This window comes from Heterodontus francisci, chromosome 3 (assembly GCF_036365525.1).
Source record: "Heterodontus francisci isolate sHetFra1 chromosome 3, sHetFra1.hap1, whole genome shotgun sequence".
Classification (NCBI taxonomy): domain Eukaryota; kingdom Metazoa; phylum Chordata; class Chondrichthyes; order Heterodontiformes; family Heterodontidae; genus Heterodontus; species Heterodontus francisci.
The window spans coordinates 200,597,122-200,612,367 of record NC_090373.1 but is presented as its reverse complement, the minus strand read 5'-3'; the positions used below and the strand labels follow the sequence as shown (position 1 = coordinate 200,612,367).

Genomic DNA, 15,246 nt, shown 5'->3' with positions numbered 1-15,246 from the left:
AACCTACTCAGGGCATTTGGCCTCTGGATGTGATAGCTCTGTCTTGCACGTCGTGATCACTCACATTACCACTAACCAACTCTTGATCTACTGTATTCTTTTCCTCAGGACCTTCATCACAAAAAACATGAGTATTTGAGGTACCAGGTGCCTCTTTTCCCTCTATCAGCTGCTCAGATTCTGAGATTTTGTAATCAATCCCAATTAATCATGCAGAATGAACCGGAACAGTTTGATTTCCATGTTTGATAACTACTGTCTTACCATCACGACCTATTATCTTACCAGGGCCCTTTCCATTCCGTATGACCTTCTCTTTTATCATACACCAGATCTCCTGAATTAAGTTCTGTCTCAGATGGCCTTATACGATGTCTCAGTGCTGTCTGAATTCTGAGACCTCAGCCTTGATGAAAGCCCAACTCCATGTGTGTAAAGCATTCACATGGAGAAAAAAAATAGAACTTGTTATAGTACCTTCTAGAGCAGGAGGACTGTCACACAGTGCAGAAGGCAATTTGGGATCTCAGCCATAGACAAATTGATAGGGACTATATCCTCCAACCATCTGAAGTGATTTCTTTGCGTGAACCACCCATGCCAGGGCAGTTGTCAGCTTAGAGTCAGAGTCATAGCGTTATAAAGCACAGAAACAGGCCCTTCAGCCCATCGTGTCTGTGCTGGCCATCAAGCACCTAACTATTCAAATCCCATTTTCCAGCACTTGGCCCGTATCCTTGTATGCTATGGTGTTTCAAGTGCTCATCTAAATACTTCTTAAATGTTGTGAGGGTTCCTGTCTCCATCACCTCTTCAGGCAGTGCGTTCCAGATTCCAACCACCCTCTGGGTGAAATTTATTTTCCTCAAATCCCCTCTGAACCTCCTGCACCTTGCCTTAAATCTATGCCCCCCAGTTATTGACCCCTCTGCTAAGGGAAAAAGTTTCTTCCTATCTAACCTATCAATGCCCCTCACAATTTTGCATACCTCAATCATATCTTCCCTCAGCCTTTTCTGCTCTCAGGAAAATGACCGTAGCTTTTTCAGTCTCCATAGCTGAAATGCTCCAGCTCAGGCAACATCCTGGTGAATCTCCTCTGCACCCTCTCCAGTGCAATCACATCCTTCCTGTAGTGTGGTGCCCAGAACTGTACACAGTACTCCAGCTGTGGCCTAACTAGCATTTTATACAGCTCTATCATAACCTCCCTGCTCTTATATTCTATGCCTCGGCTAATAAAGGCAAGAATCCCATATGCCTTCCTAACCACCTTATCTACCTGTGCCACTGCCTTCAGTGATCTATGGACAAGTGCACCAAAGTCCCTCTGACCCTCTCTACTTCCTATGCTCCTACCATCCATTGCATATTCCCTGGCCTTGTTAGTCCTTCCAAAATGCATCACCTGACACTTCTCAGGATTAAATTCCATTTGCCACTAATCTGCCCATTTTACCAGCCCATCTATATCATCCTGTAATCTACGGCTTTCCTCCTCACTATTTACAACACCACCAATTTTCATGTCATCTGCGAACTTACCTCCTATATTCACGTCCAGATCATTAATTTACACTACAAACAGCAAGGGTCCCACCACCGATCCCTGTGGTACACCACTGGTTACAGGCTTCCACTTGCAAAAACAATGCTGTTGATGTGGTGTTCATAGACTTCCAAAAGGCATTTGATACAGTGCTACACAACAGACTTGTGAGCAAGCTTGTAGCTCATAGAATAAAAGGGACGGTTGCAACATGGATATGGAATCGGCTGAGTGACGGGAAGCAAAAACTAGTGGTTAATGGATGTTTTTGGGTTGGAGGAAGGCTATGGAGTTCCCCAGTGGTCATTGTTAGGAATCTTGATTTTCCTGATATATATTAATGACCTAGACCTTGGTGTACAGAGCACAATTTCAAAGTTTGCAGATGATACAAAACTTGCAAGCATTGTGAACTGTGAGGAGGATAGTGTAGAACTTCAAAAGGATATAGGCAAGTTGGTGGAATGGGCAAACAGGTGGCAGATGAAGTTCAATACAGAGAAATGTGAAGTGACTCATTTTGGTAGGAAGAAAATGGAGAGACAGTGTGAAATAAAGGGTACAATTCTAAAGGGGGTGCAGGAGCAGAGGGACCTGGGTGTATACATTGAAGGTGGCAGGGCAGGTTGAAAAAGTGGTTGATGAAGCATACAGTATCCTGGGCTTTATTAATAGGGGCATAGAGTACAAGAACAAGGAAGTTATGTTGAACTTGCATAAGACACTAGTTTGGCCTCAGCTGGAGTATTGTGTCCAATTCTGGGCTCCGCACTTTAGGAAAGAGATGAGGGCATTGGAGAGAGTACAGAAAAGATTCACAAGAATGGTTCCACGGATAAGGAACTTCAGTTATGAAGATAGATTGGAGAAGTTAGGACTGTTTTCCTTGAAGAGAATGCTGAGAGCTGATCTCAAAATCATGAGCGGTCTGGACAGAGTAGATAGAGAGAAGCTGTTCCAATTTGTGAAAGGATTGAGAATAAGAGGGCACAGATTTAAAGTATTTGGTAAGAGAAGTAAAAGCAACATGGGGGAAAACTTTTTCATGCAGAGAGTGATTCAGGTCTGGAATGAGCTGCCTGAACGTGTGGTGAACGAAGGTTCAATTGAAGCATTCAACAGGGAATTAAACAGTTATATGAAAAGGAAGAATGCGCAGGGTTACGGAGTGAAGACGAGGGAATGAAACTGAGTAAATTGCTCTTTCAGAGAGCCGGTGCGGACACGATGGGCCAAATGGCCTCTTTTTACACTGTAACAATTCTGTGCTTCTGTGAAACAAGTCACAAGGCCAAACTCTTGACAAAATTTCTATTTATATTCCTACCCTTGATTTTACACATGGACAGCTTGTAGCTTTTTCCAGAGTAAGAAGTTTTGATTCTATTGAAGTCTTTGGTGAAAGAATAACTAGAAACCTTGTATTTTTTTTTTAGAGATACAGCACTGAAACAGGCCCTTCGGCCCACCGAGTCTGTGCTGACCATCAACCACCCATCTATACTAATCCTGCACTAATCCCATATTCTTACCACATCCCCACCTGTCCCTATATTTCCCTACCACCTACCTATAGTTTAGTTTAGTTTAGTTTAGAGATACAGCACTGAAACAGGTCCTTCGGCCCACCGAGTCTGTGCCGACCATCAACTACTCACTTATACTAATCCTACACTAATCCCATATCCCCACCTGTCCCTATATTTCCCTACCACCTACCTATACTAGTGGCAATTTATAATGGCCAATTTACCTACCAACCTGCAAGTCTTTTGGCTTGTGGGAGGAAGCCGGAGCACCCGGAGAAAACCCACGCAGACACAGGGAGAACTTGCAAACTCCACACCGGCAGTACCCAGAATTGAACCCGGGTCGCTGGAGCTGTGAGGCTGCGGTGCTAACCACTGCACCACTGTGCCGCCCTGTTGCAGTAAAGATACTAATTTGATCGTAAATGTTTTGCGGGTCTCTGCTAGTCTCTTAATGTTCTAACCTCATAAATTTTCAATTAACCCAGCATTCACAGTCTTTTGGAGGACAGTATTTCAAGATTTCCACTATTGTTTGTATGGAAAGTGCTTCCTGATTGTAAGAGGTTCTGTTCCCGTTTCCCCTTATGATGCTTCTTGGACTTCAGGGATTACAAAAACAAAATTCACATGACACAGGGTTTGGCTCAACCATAAATTTGTTGTTTTATTGAACCCACTAATATCCCTGATACAGAAATAAACAAAACTGTTCCCAGTACAAAACCTTCTGCAGTTACCTAAAATTGACAACTCCAATTCCCAGCTGAACCCTTCTGCGATTTGACCGCTGTTCCCAGTTATCCAAACACAGTCTCTACTTCTTGGTTTAAACTGACAAAACACAGGCGAAAACACTACGCCTTTGTCCCAAAACCTTACAAAACCCTCAGACCAATATCACTACGATTTAGCTGAAACCCTTACAAATACAGGCAAAAACACTACATTTTTGTCCCAAAACCTCAGACCAATATCACTATGATTTGGCTGAAACAGTTATAATTTCCAGCACGGCATGTCTGTCCGTTGTTGATTGTAGGACCTGAGTCAAGGTAACCAATCCTGACCCTTCTTCCGACTGCAGCCCCCACAGTACAAACCCCTTCAAAATTTGACTGAAAACTTACAATCACCCACATGGCTGGTCATTACCGATGTTGATTGTAGGCCTGGATCTAGAGATGACCAATCCCTGTCTTTCTTCACCTGACTGCAGCACAGTCACTCTGATGTGCTTTCTTTTTATAATAAAACGACTCAGAACATCTCAAACATATTTCCTGTTGTTCACATTGTCCAGCAGGTAACACCTTTTAATTTATTCCACGCATTGTCCAGACGAATTATGATCAGCTCATACTGGGTGCAACAATACAGTTCTTCTGTGGAAGAAATAACCTGGACAAATCTAATAACTCTCATATTGTTTAAACAATCCCCCTGCGGTTTTGAGGCAATACAGTATAAACACCTGGCTCCGAGGTTGGTGAATGTGTGAATGTCTCATCTCCTTCCTCGAGAGGAATCAATCGTAGTTACAATGGCCAGATTCCAGTGCTATTGTCAATGATGGTGGCCTTACTATCATATCGATGGCATGTCCCTTGTATCATTGTGCAGGGTAATCAGTCTCTTAATTGCATTAGCCAATGGCAGGTAATGGCTTTTCTCTGGTATCGTTGTTCCATGATAGCACTCAATGTCTGAATCCCTTTTGATAAGCCACTGTCTTTCACTAAATGTCAAAATTAACCCTTTGCTGCCCAACCCTGCAGAAAAGCAATGAATTTTGTCTGGGCTCTAATGACCTATTAGATGAAGAATTTTACAGCAATAGCAAGTCCTATGTTGAGAAAGAAAATGATGCACACCTCCCTGGTAAAGAAGGAACTTGTACCATGAAAAGAGAGGATGTAACATTAATAACGTGGTATCAGTATATATTCAAAATATTTTTGTTGATTGTTGCAGGTGAAAGTGGGAGATAAAGAAACTGATGTAATGACTGGATTCATGTTCTACATTACCACAAAACTTCCAAACCCTGCCTACACTCCAGAAATTAGTGCCAAGACATCCATCATTGACTTCACTGTCACCATTAAGGGTCTTGAGAATCAGCTGCTTGGCAGAGTGATCCTTACTGAGAAGCAGGTAAAGTCACAGTGTGAGTCGCAGACACAAGGATGCACAGTTGTCTGATGTGCTCTGCGATTTTGGAGTCTCGTGTAATACCTTGAGCTTAATATTTTTGAGTTGCCAATACTATTTGCAACATTCTGAATAAAGGCAGTTTCACATGATAAATTGTTTTTCCATATCAACTTGTTATATCAGCAGCAGGTTAACATGGCAATCTTCAGGCAAGAGAAGTAATTACAATACAATCCTTCAAGGCAGTCCACTATATTAATAAAACTATGACTGATGATTAAAGTATAAAATTGTTATGTAGCTATTTCATCACACAGGTTACATCACAGTTCTCCACTGAACTGGGGAACACAACGTTTAAAGAACCTCTTATGTAAACTGTCAGGTTCCATCCCACAGAACCTTGGCTTAATCCTACTCAACCATCTTTTACCAGGAGGCAAAATACTGGTTGGACCCCAACTGGAGTATTGTGGCCAGTTCTGGGCACCGCACTTTAGGAAGGATGCTAAGGCAGGGTGTTGAGGAGATTTATGAAAATGGTACTAGAATGAAAGACATGAGTTAATTGGGAGACTAGAGAAACTGGGGTTGTACTCCTTAGAACAGAGAAGTTTAAGGAGAGATTTGAAGGGGTTTGAAAGTAAATAAGGAGGAACTGTTTATAATGGCAGAAGGCTCGGTAACCAGAGGACACAGATTTAAGGTAAAAGCAAAATACTGCGGATGCTGGAAATCTGAAATAAAAACAAGAAATGCTGGAAATACTCAGCAGGTCTGGCAGCATCTGTGGAGAGAGAAGCAGAGTTAATGTTTCAGGTCAGTGACCCTTCTTCAGAACTGGCAAATATTAGAAATGTAAAAGGTTATAAGCAAGTAAAGTGGGGGTGGGGCAAGAGATAACAAAGGAGCAGGTGTAGATAGGACAAGGTCACCGAATAGTTGACCAGAAGGTCATGGAGCAAAGACAAACAATATGTTAATGGTGCATTGAAAGACAAAGCATTAGTACAGAAAGGGTGTTAACGGACTGAAAATTGAACAGCCGCAACTACAAACATGAAAAAAACAGTGGGTTAGCAAACTGAACAAACTAAGATGAAATAAAAGAAAATAAACACAAAAAAAAATATTTAAAAAAGGAAAAAGAAAAAAATAACTAAAAATAAAAGTAAAATGGGGGGCCTGTCATGCTCTGAAATTATTGAACTCAATGTTCAGTCCGGCAGGCTGCAGTGTGCCTAATCGGTGTATGAGATGCTGTTCCTCGAGCTTGCGTTGATGTTCACTGGAACACTGCAGCAATCCCAGGACAGAGATGTGAGCATGAGAGCAGCGGGGAGTGTTGAAATGGCAAGCAACTGGTAGCTCAGGGTCCTGCTTGCGGACTGAGCGGAGGTGTTCAGCAAAGTGGTCACACAATCTGCATTTGGTCTCCCCGAAGTAGAGGAGACCACATTGTGAGCAGCGAATAGAGTATACTACATTGAAAGAAGTACAAGTAAATCGTTACTTCACCTGAAAGGAGTGTTTGGGGCCTGGGATAGTGAGGGGAGAGGAGGTAAACGGACAGGTATTACACCTCCTGCGATTGCAGGGAAAGCTGCCGTGGGAAGGGGATGAGGTGGTGAAGGTAATGGAGGAGTGGACCAGGGTGTCACGGAGGGAATGATCCCTTCGGAATGCTGACAGGGGAAGGGAGGGGAAGATGCGTTTGGTAGTGGCATCACGCTGGAGGTGGCGGAAATGGCAGAGGATGATCCTTTGAATATGGAGGCTGATGGGGTGGAAAGTGAGGACAAGGGGAACCCTGTCACGGTTCTGGGAGGGAGGGGAAGGGGTGAGGGTAGAGGTGCAGGAAATGGGCCGAAACGGTTGAGGGCCCTGTCAACCACAGTGGGGGCGAATCCTCGGTTGAGGGAAAGGGAAGACATATCAGAAGCGCTGTCATGGAAGGTAGCATCATCAGAGCAGATGCGTCAGAGATGGAGAAACTGGGAGAATGGAATGGAGTCCTTACAGGAGGCTGGGTGTGCAGAAGTGTAGTCGAGGTAGCTGTGGGAGTCGGTGGGTTTATAATGGATATTAGTGGACAGCTTATCCCCAGAGATGGAGACAGGGAAGTCGAGGAAGGGAAGGGAAGTGTCGGAGATGGACCATGTAAAGGTGAGAGAAGGGTGGAAATTAGAAGCAAAGTTGATAAAGTTTTCCAGTTCAGGATGGGAGCAGGAAACGGCATCGATACAGTCATCAATGTACCGGAAAAAGAGTTGGGGGAGGGGGCCTGAGTGGGACTGGAAGAAGGAATGTTTGACATATCCCACAAAAAGACAGGCATAACTAGGACCCATGCTGGTACCCATAGCAACACCTTTTACTTGAAGGAAGTCAGTGGAGTTGAAGGAGAAGTTATTCAATGTGAGAACAACAGGCGGAGGAGGGTGGTGGTGGATGGGGACTGGTTGGGCCTCTGTTCCAGGAAGAAGCGGAGAGCCCTCAAACCATCCTGGTGGGGGATGGAGGTGTGGAGAGAATTTAAGGTAATTGACAAAAGAATCAGAGAGGAAAGATATTTACACAGCAAGTTGACCTGGGAGGGTGGTGGACGCAGATTCAATAATAAATTTCAAACCGGAATTGGATAAATGCTTGAAGGAGAAAAATTTACAGAGCTATGGGAAAGAGCAGGAAAGTGGGATGAATTGGACAGCTCTTTCAAAGACCCAGCACAGGCACAATAGGCCAAATGGCTTCCTTCTGTGCTGTATTACCAGAGACTGAATATCTACAATCGAACAGAATGTAGCAGAAACAGAGACTGAACAGTTGTAATAGAACATTAGCTAGGGTTTTTTGTGCCATTTCAACAGAATTTTCAACTTCTCCGGTGACCTTCAAAGACTTGTGTACATGCATCCCAGGTTTTTTTTCTTCATTCAGGTAATGTGGGCGTTTATTCCCCATCCCTAATTGCCCTTGAGAAGGTGGTGGTGAACTGCCTTCTTGAACCGCTGCAGTCCTGGGGGTGTAGGTACACCCACAGTGCTGTTACGAAGAGAGTTCCAGAATGTAGAGCTTGACTTTTTTTTATTCATTGATGGGATGTGGGCATCGCTGTCCAGGCCAGCATTTATTGACGATCCCTAATTGCCCTTGAGAAGGTGGTGGTGAGCTGCCTTCTTGAACCGCTGCAGTCCATGTGGGGTAGATATATCCACAGTGCTGTTAGGAAGGGAGTTCCAGGATTTTGACCCAGTGACAGTGAAGGAACTGCGATATAGTACCAAGTAAGGATGGTGTGTGACTTGGAGGGGAACTTGCAGGTGGCGGTGTTCTCATGCATCTGCTGCCCTTGTCCTTCTAAGTGGTAGAGGTCGTGGGTTTGGAAGGTTCTGTCGAAGGAGCCTTGGTGAGTTGCTGCAGTGCATCTTGTATTTGCTACACGCTGCTACCGCTGTGTGTCAGTGGTGAAGGAAGTGAATGTTGAAGGTGGTAAATGGGGTGCCAATCAAGCAGGTTGCTTTGTCCTGGATGGTGTTGAGGTTCTTGAGTGTTGTTGGAGCTGCACCCATCCAGGCAAGTGGAGAGTATTCCATCACACTCTTGACTTGTGCCTTTTTGGTGGTGGTCAAGCATTGGGGAGACAGGAGGTGAGTTACTCGCTGTAGAATTCCCAGCCTCTGACCTGCTCTTGTAACCATAACATTTATGTGGCTGGTCCAGTTCAGTTTCTGGTCAATGACAACTCCGATTGATGGTGGGGGATTCAGTGATTGCAATGCCTTTGAACGTCAAGGGGAGATGGTTAGATTCTCTCTTGTTTGAGATGCTCATTACCTGGCACTTGTGTGGCACGAATGTTAATTGCTACTTATCAGCCCAAGCCTTGATGTTGTCCAAGTCTTGCTGCATATGGACTTGAGCTACTTCAGTATCTGAATCACGAATGGTGCTGAACACTCTGCAATCATCAGCAAACATCCCCACTTTTGACTTCATGATTGAAGGAAGGTCATTGATGAAGCAGCTGAAAATGGTTGGGCTTAGGACATACTCTGAGGAACTTCTGCAGTGATGTCCTGGGACTGAGATGATTGACCTCCAACAACCACAACCATTGTGCTAGGTATGACTCCAACCACGGAGAGTTTCCCCCATGATTCCCATTGACTCCAGTTTTGCTAGGGCTCCTTGATGCCATACTTGGTCAAATGCTACCTTGATGTCAAGGGCAGTCACTCTCACCTCATCTCTGGAGTTCAGCTCTTTTGTCCATGTTTGAACCAAGGCTGTAATGAGGTCAGGAGCTGAGTGGCCCTGGCAGAACCCAAACTGAGCGTCAGTGAACAGGTCATTGTCGAGCAAGTGCCGCTCGATGGCACTGTCAAAGACACCTTCCATTACTTTACTGATGATCGGGAGTAGACTGATAGGGCGGTAATTGGCTGGATTGGATTTTTCCTGCTCTTTTGGGCACAGAACATACCTGGGCAATTTTCCACATTGCCAGGTAGATGCCAGTGTTGTAGCTGTACTGCAACAGCTTGGCTTGGCTTGGGGCGCAGCTCGTTCTGGAGCACAAGTCTTCAGTACTATTGCCAGAATGTTGTCAGGGCCCATAGCCTTTGCAGTATCCAGTGCCTTCTGCCATTTCTTGATATCACATGGAATGATTTGGATTGGCTGAAAACTGGCATCTGCAATGCTGGGGACTTCAGGAGGAAGCCAAGATGGATCATGCACTTCTGGCTGAAGATAGATGCAAATGCTTCAACCTTGTCTTTTGTACTGATGTGCTGGGATCCCCCATCATTGAGGATGGAGATAATTGTGGAACCTCCTCCTCCTGTTCATTGTTTAATTGTCCACCACTATTCACGACTGGATGTGGCAGGACTGCAAAGCTTAGATCTGATCTGTTGGTTGTGGGATCACTTAGCCCTGTCTATTGCATGCTGCTTTCGTTGTTTGGCAAGCAAGTAGTCCTGTGTTGTAGCTTCACCAGGCCGACACCTCATTTTTAGTTATGTCTAGTTCTGCTCCTGGCATGTCTTCCTGCACTCTTCGTTAAACCAGCGTTGGTTCCCCGGCTTGATGGTAATGGTAGAGCGCCAGTGCATGAAGTTACAGATTGTGGTTGAATACAATTCTGCTGCTGCTGATGGCCCACAGCGCCTCATGGATGCCCAGTTTTGAATTGCTAGATCTGTTCGAAATATATCCCATTTAGCACGGTGGTAGTGCCACACAACACGTTGGATGGTATCCTCAATGTGAAGACAGGACTTCGTTTCCACAAGGACTGTGCGGTGGTCACTCCTACCAATGCTGTCATGGACAGATGCATCTGCGACTGGCAAATTGGTGACGACGAGGTCAAGTATGTTTTTCCCTCTTGTTGGTTCCCTCACCACCTGCCGCAGACCCAGTCCAGCAGTTATGTCCTTTTGGACTCGGCCAGTAGTGATGCTACCAATCCATTCTTGGTGATGGACATTGAAGTCCCCCACCTAGAGTATATTCTGTGCCCTTGCCACCCTCAGTGCTTCTTCTAATTGGTGTTCAACATTCATCAGCCGAGGGCGGGTGGGAGGTGGTAAACAGCAGGAGATTTCCTTGCCCATGTTTGACCTGATGCCATGAGACTTCATGGGGTACGGTAAAGGCCTGCTACCCGACCCGACGATATGTGTCAGGTTCGGGTCGGGTCGTGCCCCTTTTCCAGGTCCGGCTTTCGGGCTCGGGTCGGGTCGGGTCGAGTCCGGGTCATGCACAGCTCGGGTCGGGCCGGACACACACGGTAAGTACTCTGCTTAGCTGAGCTGGGAGGCTGGGACAAAACTGAGTCTGCGCAGTGAGTGAGTGACGTCACTATGATGTCATCACGCATGCGCTGCAGCTTTGTGTAGCTTCCCAGTCGGAAGGTAAGTAATGGGATGGTCAGGTCGAGCTCGGATCGGGCCGGACTCAGGGTCTGGTCAAAAATTGGAGGGACTCAGGCCAGGTCGGGTTTTTTTCCCCGACCTGAGCAGGCCTTTAGAGTACGGAGTCAATGTTGAGGACTCCCAGAGCAACTCCCTCCTGACTGTATACCACTGTGCTGCCATGGTCTGTCATGCCGGTGGGACAGGACATACCAGGGATGGTGAGGATAGTGTCTGGGACATTGTCAGGTATAATTCCGTGACTATGACTATGTCAGGCTGTTGCTTGACCAGTCTGTGGGACAGCTCTCAATTTCTGCACAAGCCCCCAGATGTGTGTAAGAGGACTTTGCAGGATCGACAGGGCTGGGATTGCCGTTGTCGTTTCCGGTGCCTAAGTTAATGCCAAGTGGTCTATTCAGTTTCATTCCTTTCCTTAGATTTTGCAGCAGTTATATACAACTGAGTGGCTTGCTAGGCCATTTTAGAGGGCATTTAAGAGTCAACCACATTGCTGTGGGTCTGGAGTCACATGCAGGCCAGACCAGGTAAGGACAGCAGATTTCCTTCCCTGAAGGGTATTTGTGAACCAGATGGGTTTTTAGAACAATTGACACTGGTTTCATGGTCACCATTAGACTAGATTTTTAATTCCAGATTTCTTAATTCCAGATTTCTTAATTGAATTCAAATTTCACCATCTGCCATGATGAGATTCAAACCCATATCCCCAGAGCATTAGCTCTAGGTTACTAGTCTGGTGACATTACCGCAATATCACAGGAACACAAGCACACAAGAAATAGGAGCAGGAGTTGACCATATGCCCATCGAACCTGCTCCGCCATTCAAAACGATCAGAGATGATCTTCGGATTCAACTCCACTTTCCCACCCGCTCACCATACCCCTTGACTCCCTCAGTGACCAAACTTCTGTCTATCCCAGACTTAAATATATTCAACAATGGAGCATCCATAACCCTCTAGAGTAAAGAATTCCAAAGATTCACAACCCTTTGAGTGAAGTAATTTCTCCTCATCTCATTCCTCAATGATAGGCCCCTTATCCTGAGATTGTGCCCCATATTTTGGATTCCCTGACCAGCGGAAATAATCTCTGTGTCTATCCTATTCTGTCCCTTTAGAATCTTTTATGTTTCAATGAGATTACCTCTCATTCTTCCAAACTCCAGAGAAAATAGGCCCAATTTACTTAGTCTCTCATCACAGGACAACTCCCTCATCCCAGGGACCAATCTAGTGAACCTTCGCTGCACACTGCCTCTAATGCAAGTATATCCTTTTTCAAATGTGGAGACCAAACTGCACACAGTAATCCAGATGTGGTCTCACCAAAACCCCGTACAATTGTAGAAATACTTTCTTATTCCTGTACTCCAATCCGCTTGCAATAAAGGCCAACATGCCATTTGCCTTCCTAATTGCTTGTTGCACCTGCATGTTAACTTTCTGAATTCCTTGTACAAGCACACCCAAGTCTCTTTGAATATTGACACTTACTAGTTGCACACCTTTTAAAAATTATTCTGCTTTTCTATTCACACTTCCCCACATTATACTCCATCTGTCGCCTTGTTGCCCACTCACGTAACCTGTCGATATCTCTTTGCAGCCTCTCTGTGTCCTACCCACAGCTTACCTTTCCACCTACCTTTGTATCATCAAAAAATTTAGATACATTACTCTCTGTCTCTTCATTTAAGTCATTAATACAGATTGTAAATAACTGGTTCCCCTTTATCTACCCTTTATCTACCATCCTCAAAAAACTCTAAAAACTTTATCAAACAGGATTTCCCTTTAGTAAAACCATGTTGACTTGTTCTGATCATGCTGTGCTTTTCTAAGTGCATTGTTAAGACTTCCTTCATAATAGATTCCTGCATTTTTTCAATGACTGATGTTCGGCTAACTGGCCTGCAGCTCCCTGTTTTCTCTCTCCTTCCTTTCTTGAAACATTTGCCAACTTCCAATCTGATGGAACTGTTCCCGAATCTAAGGAATTTTGGAAAATCATAGCTAGCGCATCCATTATATCTGCAGCTATCTCTTTTAGAACCCGAGTATGTAGGCCATCAGGTCCTGGAGATTTGTCAGACTTTGGTCCCTTTAGTTTCTCAAAGAACAAAGAACAGTACAGTGCAGGAACAGGCCATTCGGTCCTCCAAGCCTGCGCCGATCTTGATGCCTGTCTAAACTAAAACCTTCTGCACTTCCGGGGTCCGTATCTCTCTATTCCCATCCTATTCATGTATTTGTCAAGATGCCTCTGAAACATTGCTATTGTACCTGCTTCCACCACCTCCCCCGGCATTAAGTTCCAGGCACTCACCACCCTCTGTGTAAAAAACTTGCCTCGCACATCCCCTCTAAACTTTGCCCCTCGCACCTTAAACCGATGTCCCCTAGTAACTGACTCTTCCACCCTGGGAAAAAGCTTCTGACTATCCACTCTGTCCATGCCAATCATAACTTTGTAAATCTCTATCATGTCGCCCCTCCACCTCCGTTGTTCCAGTGAAAACAATCCGAGTTTTTCCAGCCTCTCCTCATAGCTGAAACCCTCCAGACCATGCAACATCCTGGTAAACCTCTTCTGTACCCTCTCCAAAGCCTCCACGTCCTTCTGGTAGTGTGGTGACCAGAATTAGAACATAGAACAGTACAGCACAGTACAGGCCCTTCGGCCCACGATGTTGTGCCGAACCTTTAACCTACTCGAAGATCAAACTAACGACCTACCCTTCATTCTACTATCATCCATGTACCTATCCAAGAGTCGCTTAAATGCCCCTAATGTATCTGCGTCTACTACCACCGCTGGCAGCGCATTCCACGCACCCACCACTCTCTGTGTAAAGAACCTACCTCTGACATCTCCCCGAAACCTTCCTCCAATCACCTTAAAATTATGCCCCCTGGTGATAGCCCTTTCCACCCTGAGAAAAAATCTCTGACTATCCACTCTATCTATGCCTCTCATCATCTTGTACCCCTCTATCAAGTCACCTCTCATCCTTCTTCGCTCCAATGAGAAAAGCCCTAGCTCCCTCAATCTTTCTTCACAGGATATGCCCTCCAGTCCAGGCAGCATCCTGGTAAATCTCCTCTGCACCCTCTCTAAAGCTTCCACATCCTTCCTAAAATGAGGTGACCAGAACTGAACACGATATTCCAAGTGTGGTCGAACCAGGGCCTTATAGAGCTGCAGCCTAACCTCGCAGCTCTTAAACTCAATCCCCCTGTTAATGAAAGCCAACACACCATACGCCTTCTTAACAACCCTGTAAACTTGGGTGGCAACTTTGAGCAATCTATGGACATGGACCCCAAGATCCCTCTGTTCCTCCACACCACCAAGAATCCTGTCTTTAAGCCTGTATTCCGCCTGAAATTCGATATTGCACACAATATTCTAAGTGTGGCCTAACTAAAGTTCTGTACAGCTGCAGCATGACTTGCCAATTTTTATACTCTATGCCCCGACCGATGAAGGCAAGCATGCCGTATGCCTTCTTGACTACCTTATCCACCTGCGTTGCCACTTTCAGTGACCTGTGGACATGTACGCCCAGATCTCTCTGCCTGTCAATACTCCTAAGAGTTCTGCCATTTACTGTATACTTCCCACCTGCATTAGATCTTCCAAAATGCATTACCTCACATTTGTCCAGATTGAGCTCCATCTGCCACTTCTCCGCCCAAATCTCCAACCGATCTATATCCTGCTGTACCCTCTGACAATCCTCATCACTATCCGCAACTCCACCAACCTTTGTGTCGTCCGCAAACTTACTAATCAGACAGCTACATTTTCCTCCAAATCATTTATATATACTACAAACAGCAAAGGTCCCAGCACTGATCCCTGCGGAACACCACTAGTCACAGCCCTCCATTCAGAAAAACACCCTTCCATTGCTACCCTCTGTCTTCTATGACCGAGCCAGTTCTGTATGCATCTTGCCAGCTCACCTCTGATGCTGTGTCACTACACCTTTTGTACCAGTCTGCCATGAGGGACCTTGTCAAAGACTTTACTGAAGTCCATATAGACAACATCCA

General features: G+C 45.3%; 1 protein-coding gene across 1 annotated transcript in view; it reads left to right on the top strand.

Moving 5' to 3' along the window:
- The window catches only part of LOC137367179 (dynein axonemal heavy chain 8-like), a 2,062,041-nt gene that overhangs the window by 1,774,207 nt on the left and 272,588 nt on the right, over nucleotides 1–15,246 (top strand). Inside the window, exon 101 of the mRNA XM_068028615.1 lies at nucleotides 5,053–5,235. Coding sequence (XP_067884716.1) covers nucleotides 5,053–5,235 — 183 coding nt within the window. The remainder of the gene's footprint in view (nucleotides 1–5,052; nucleotides 5,236–15,246) is intronic.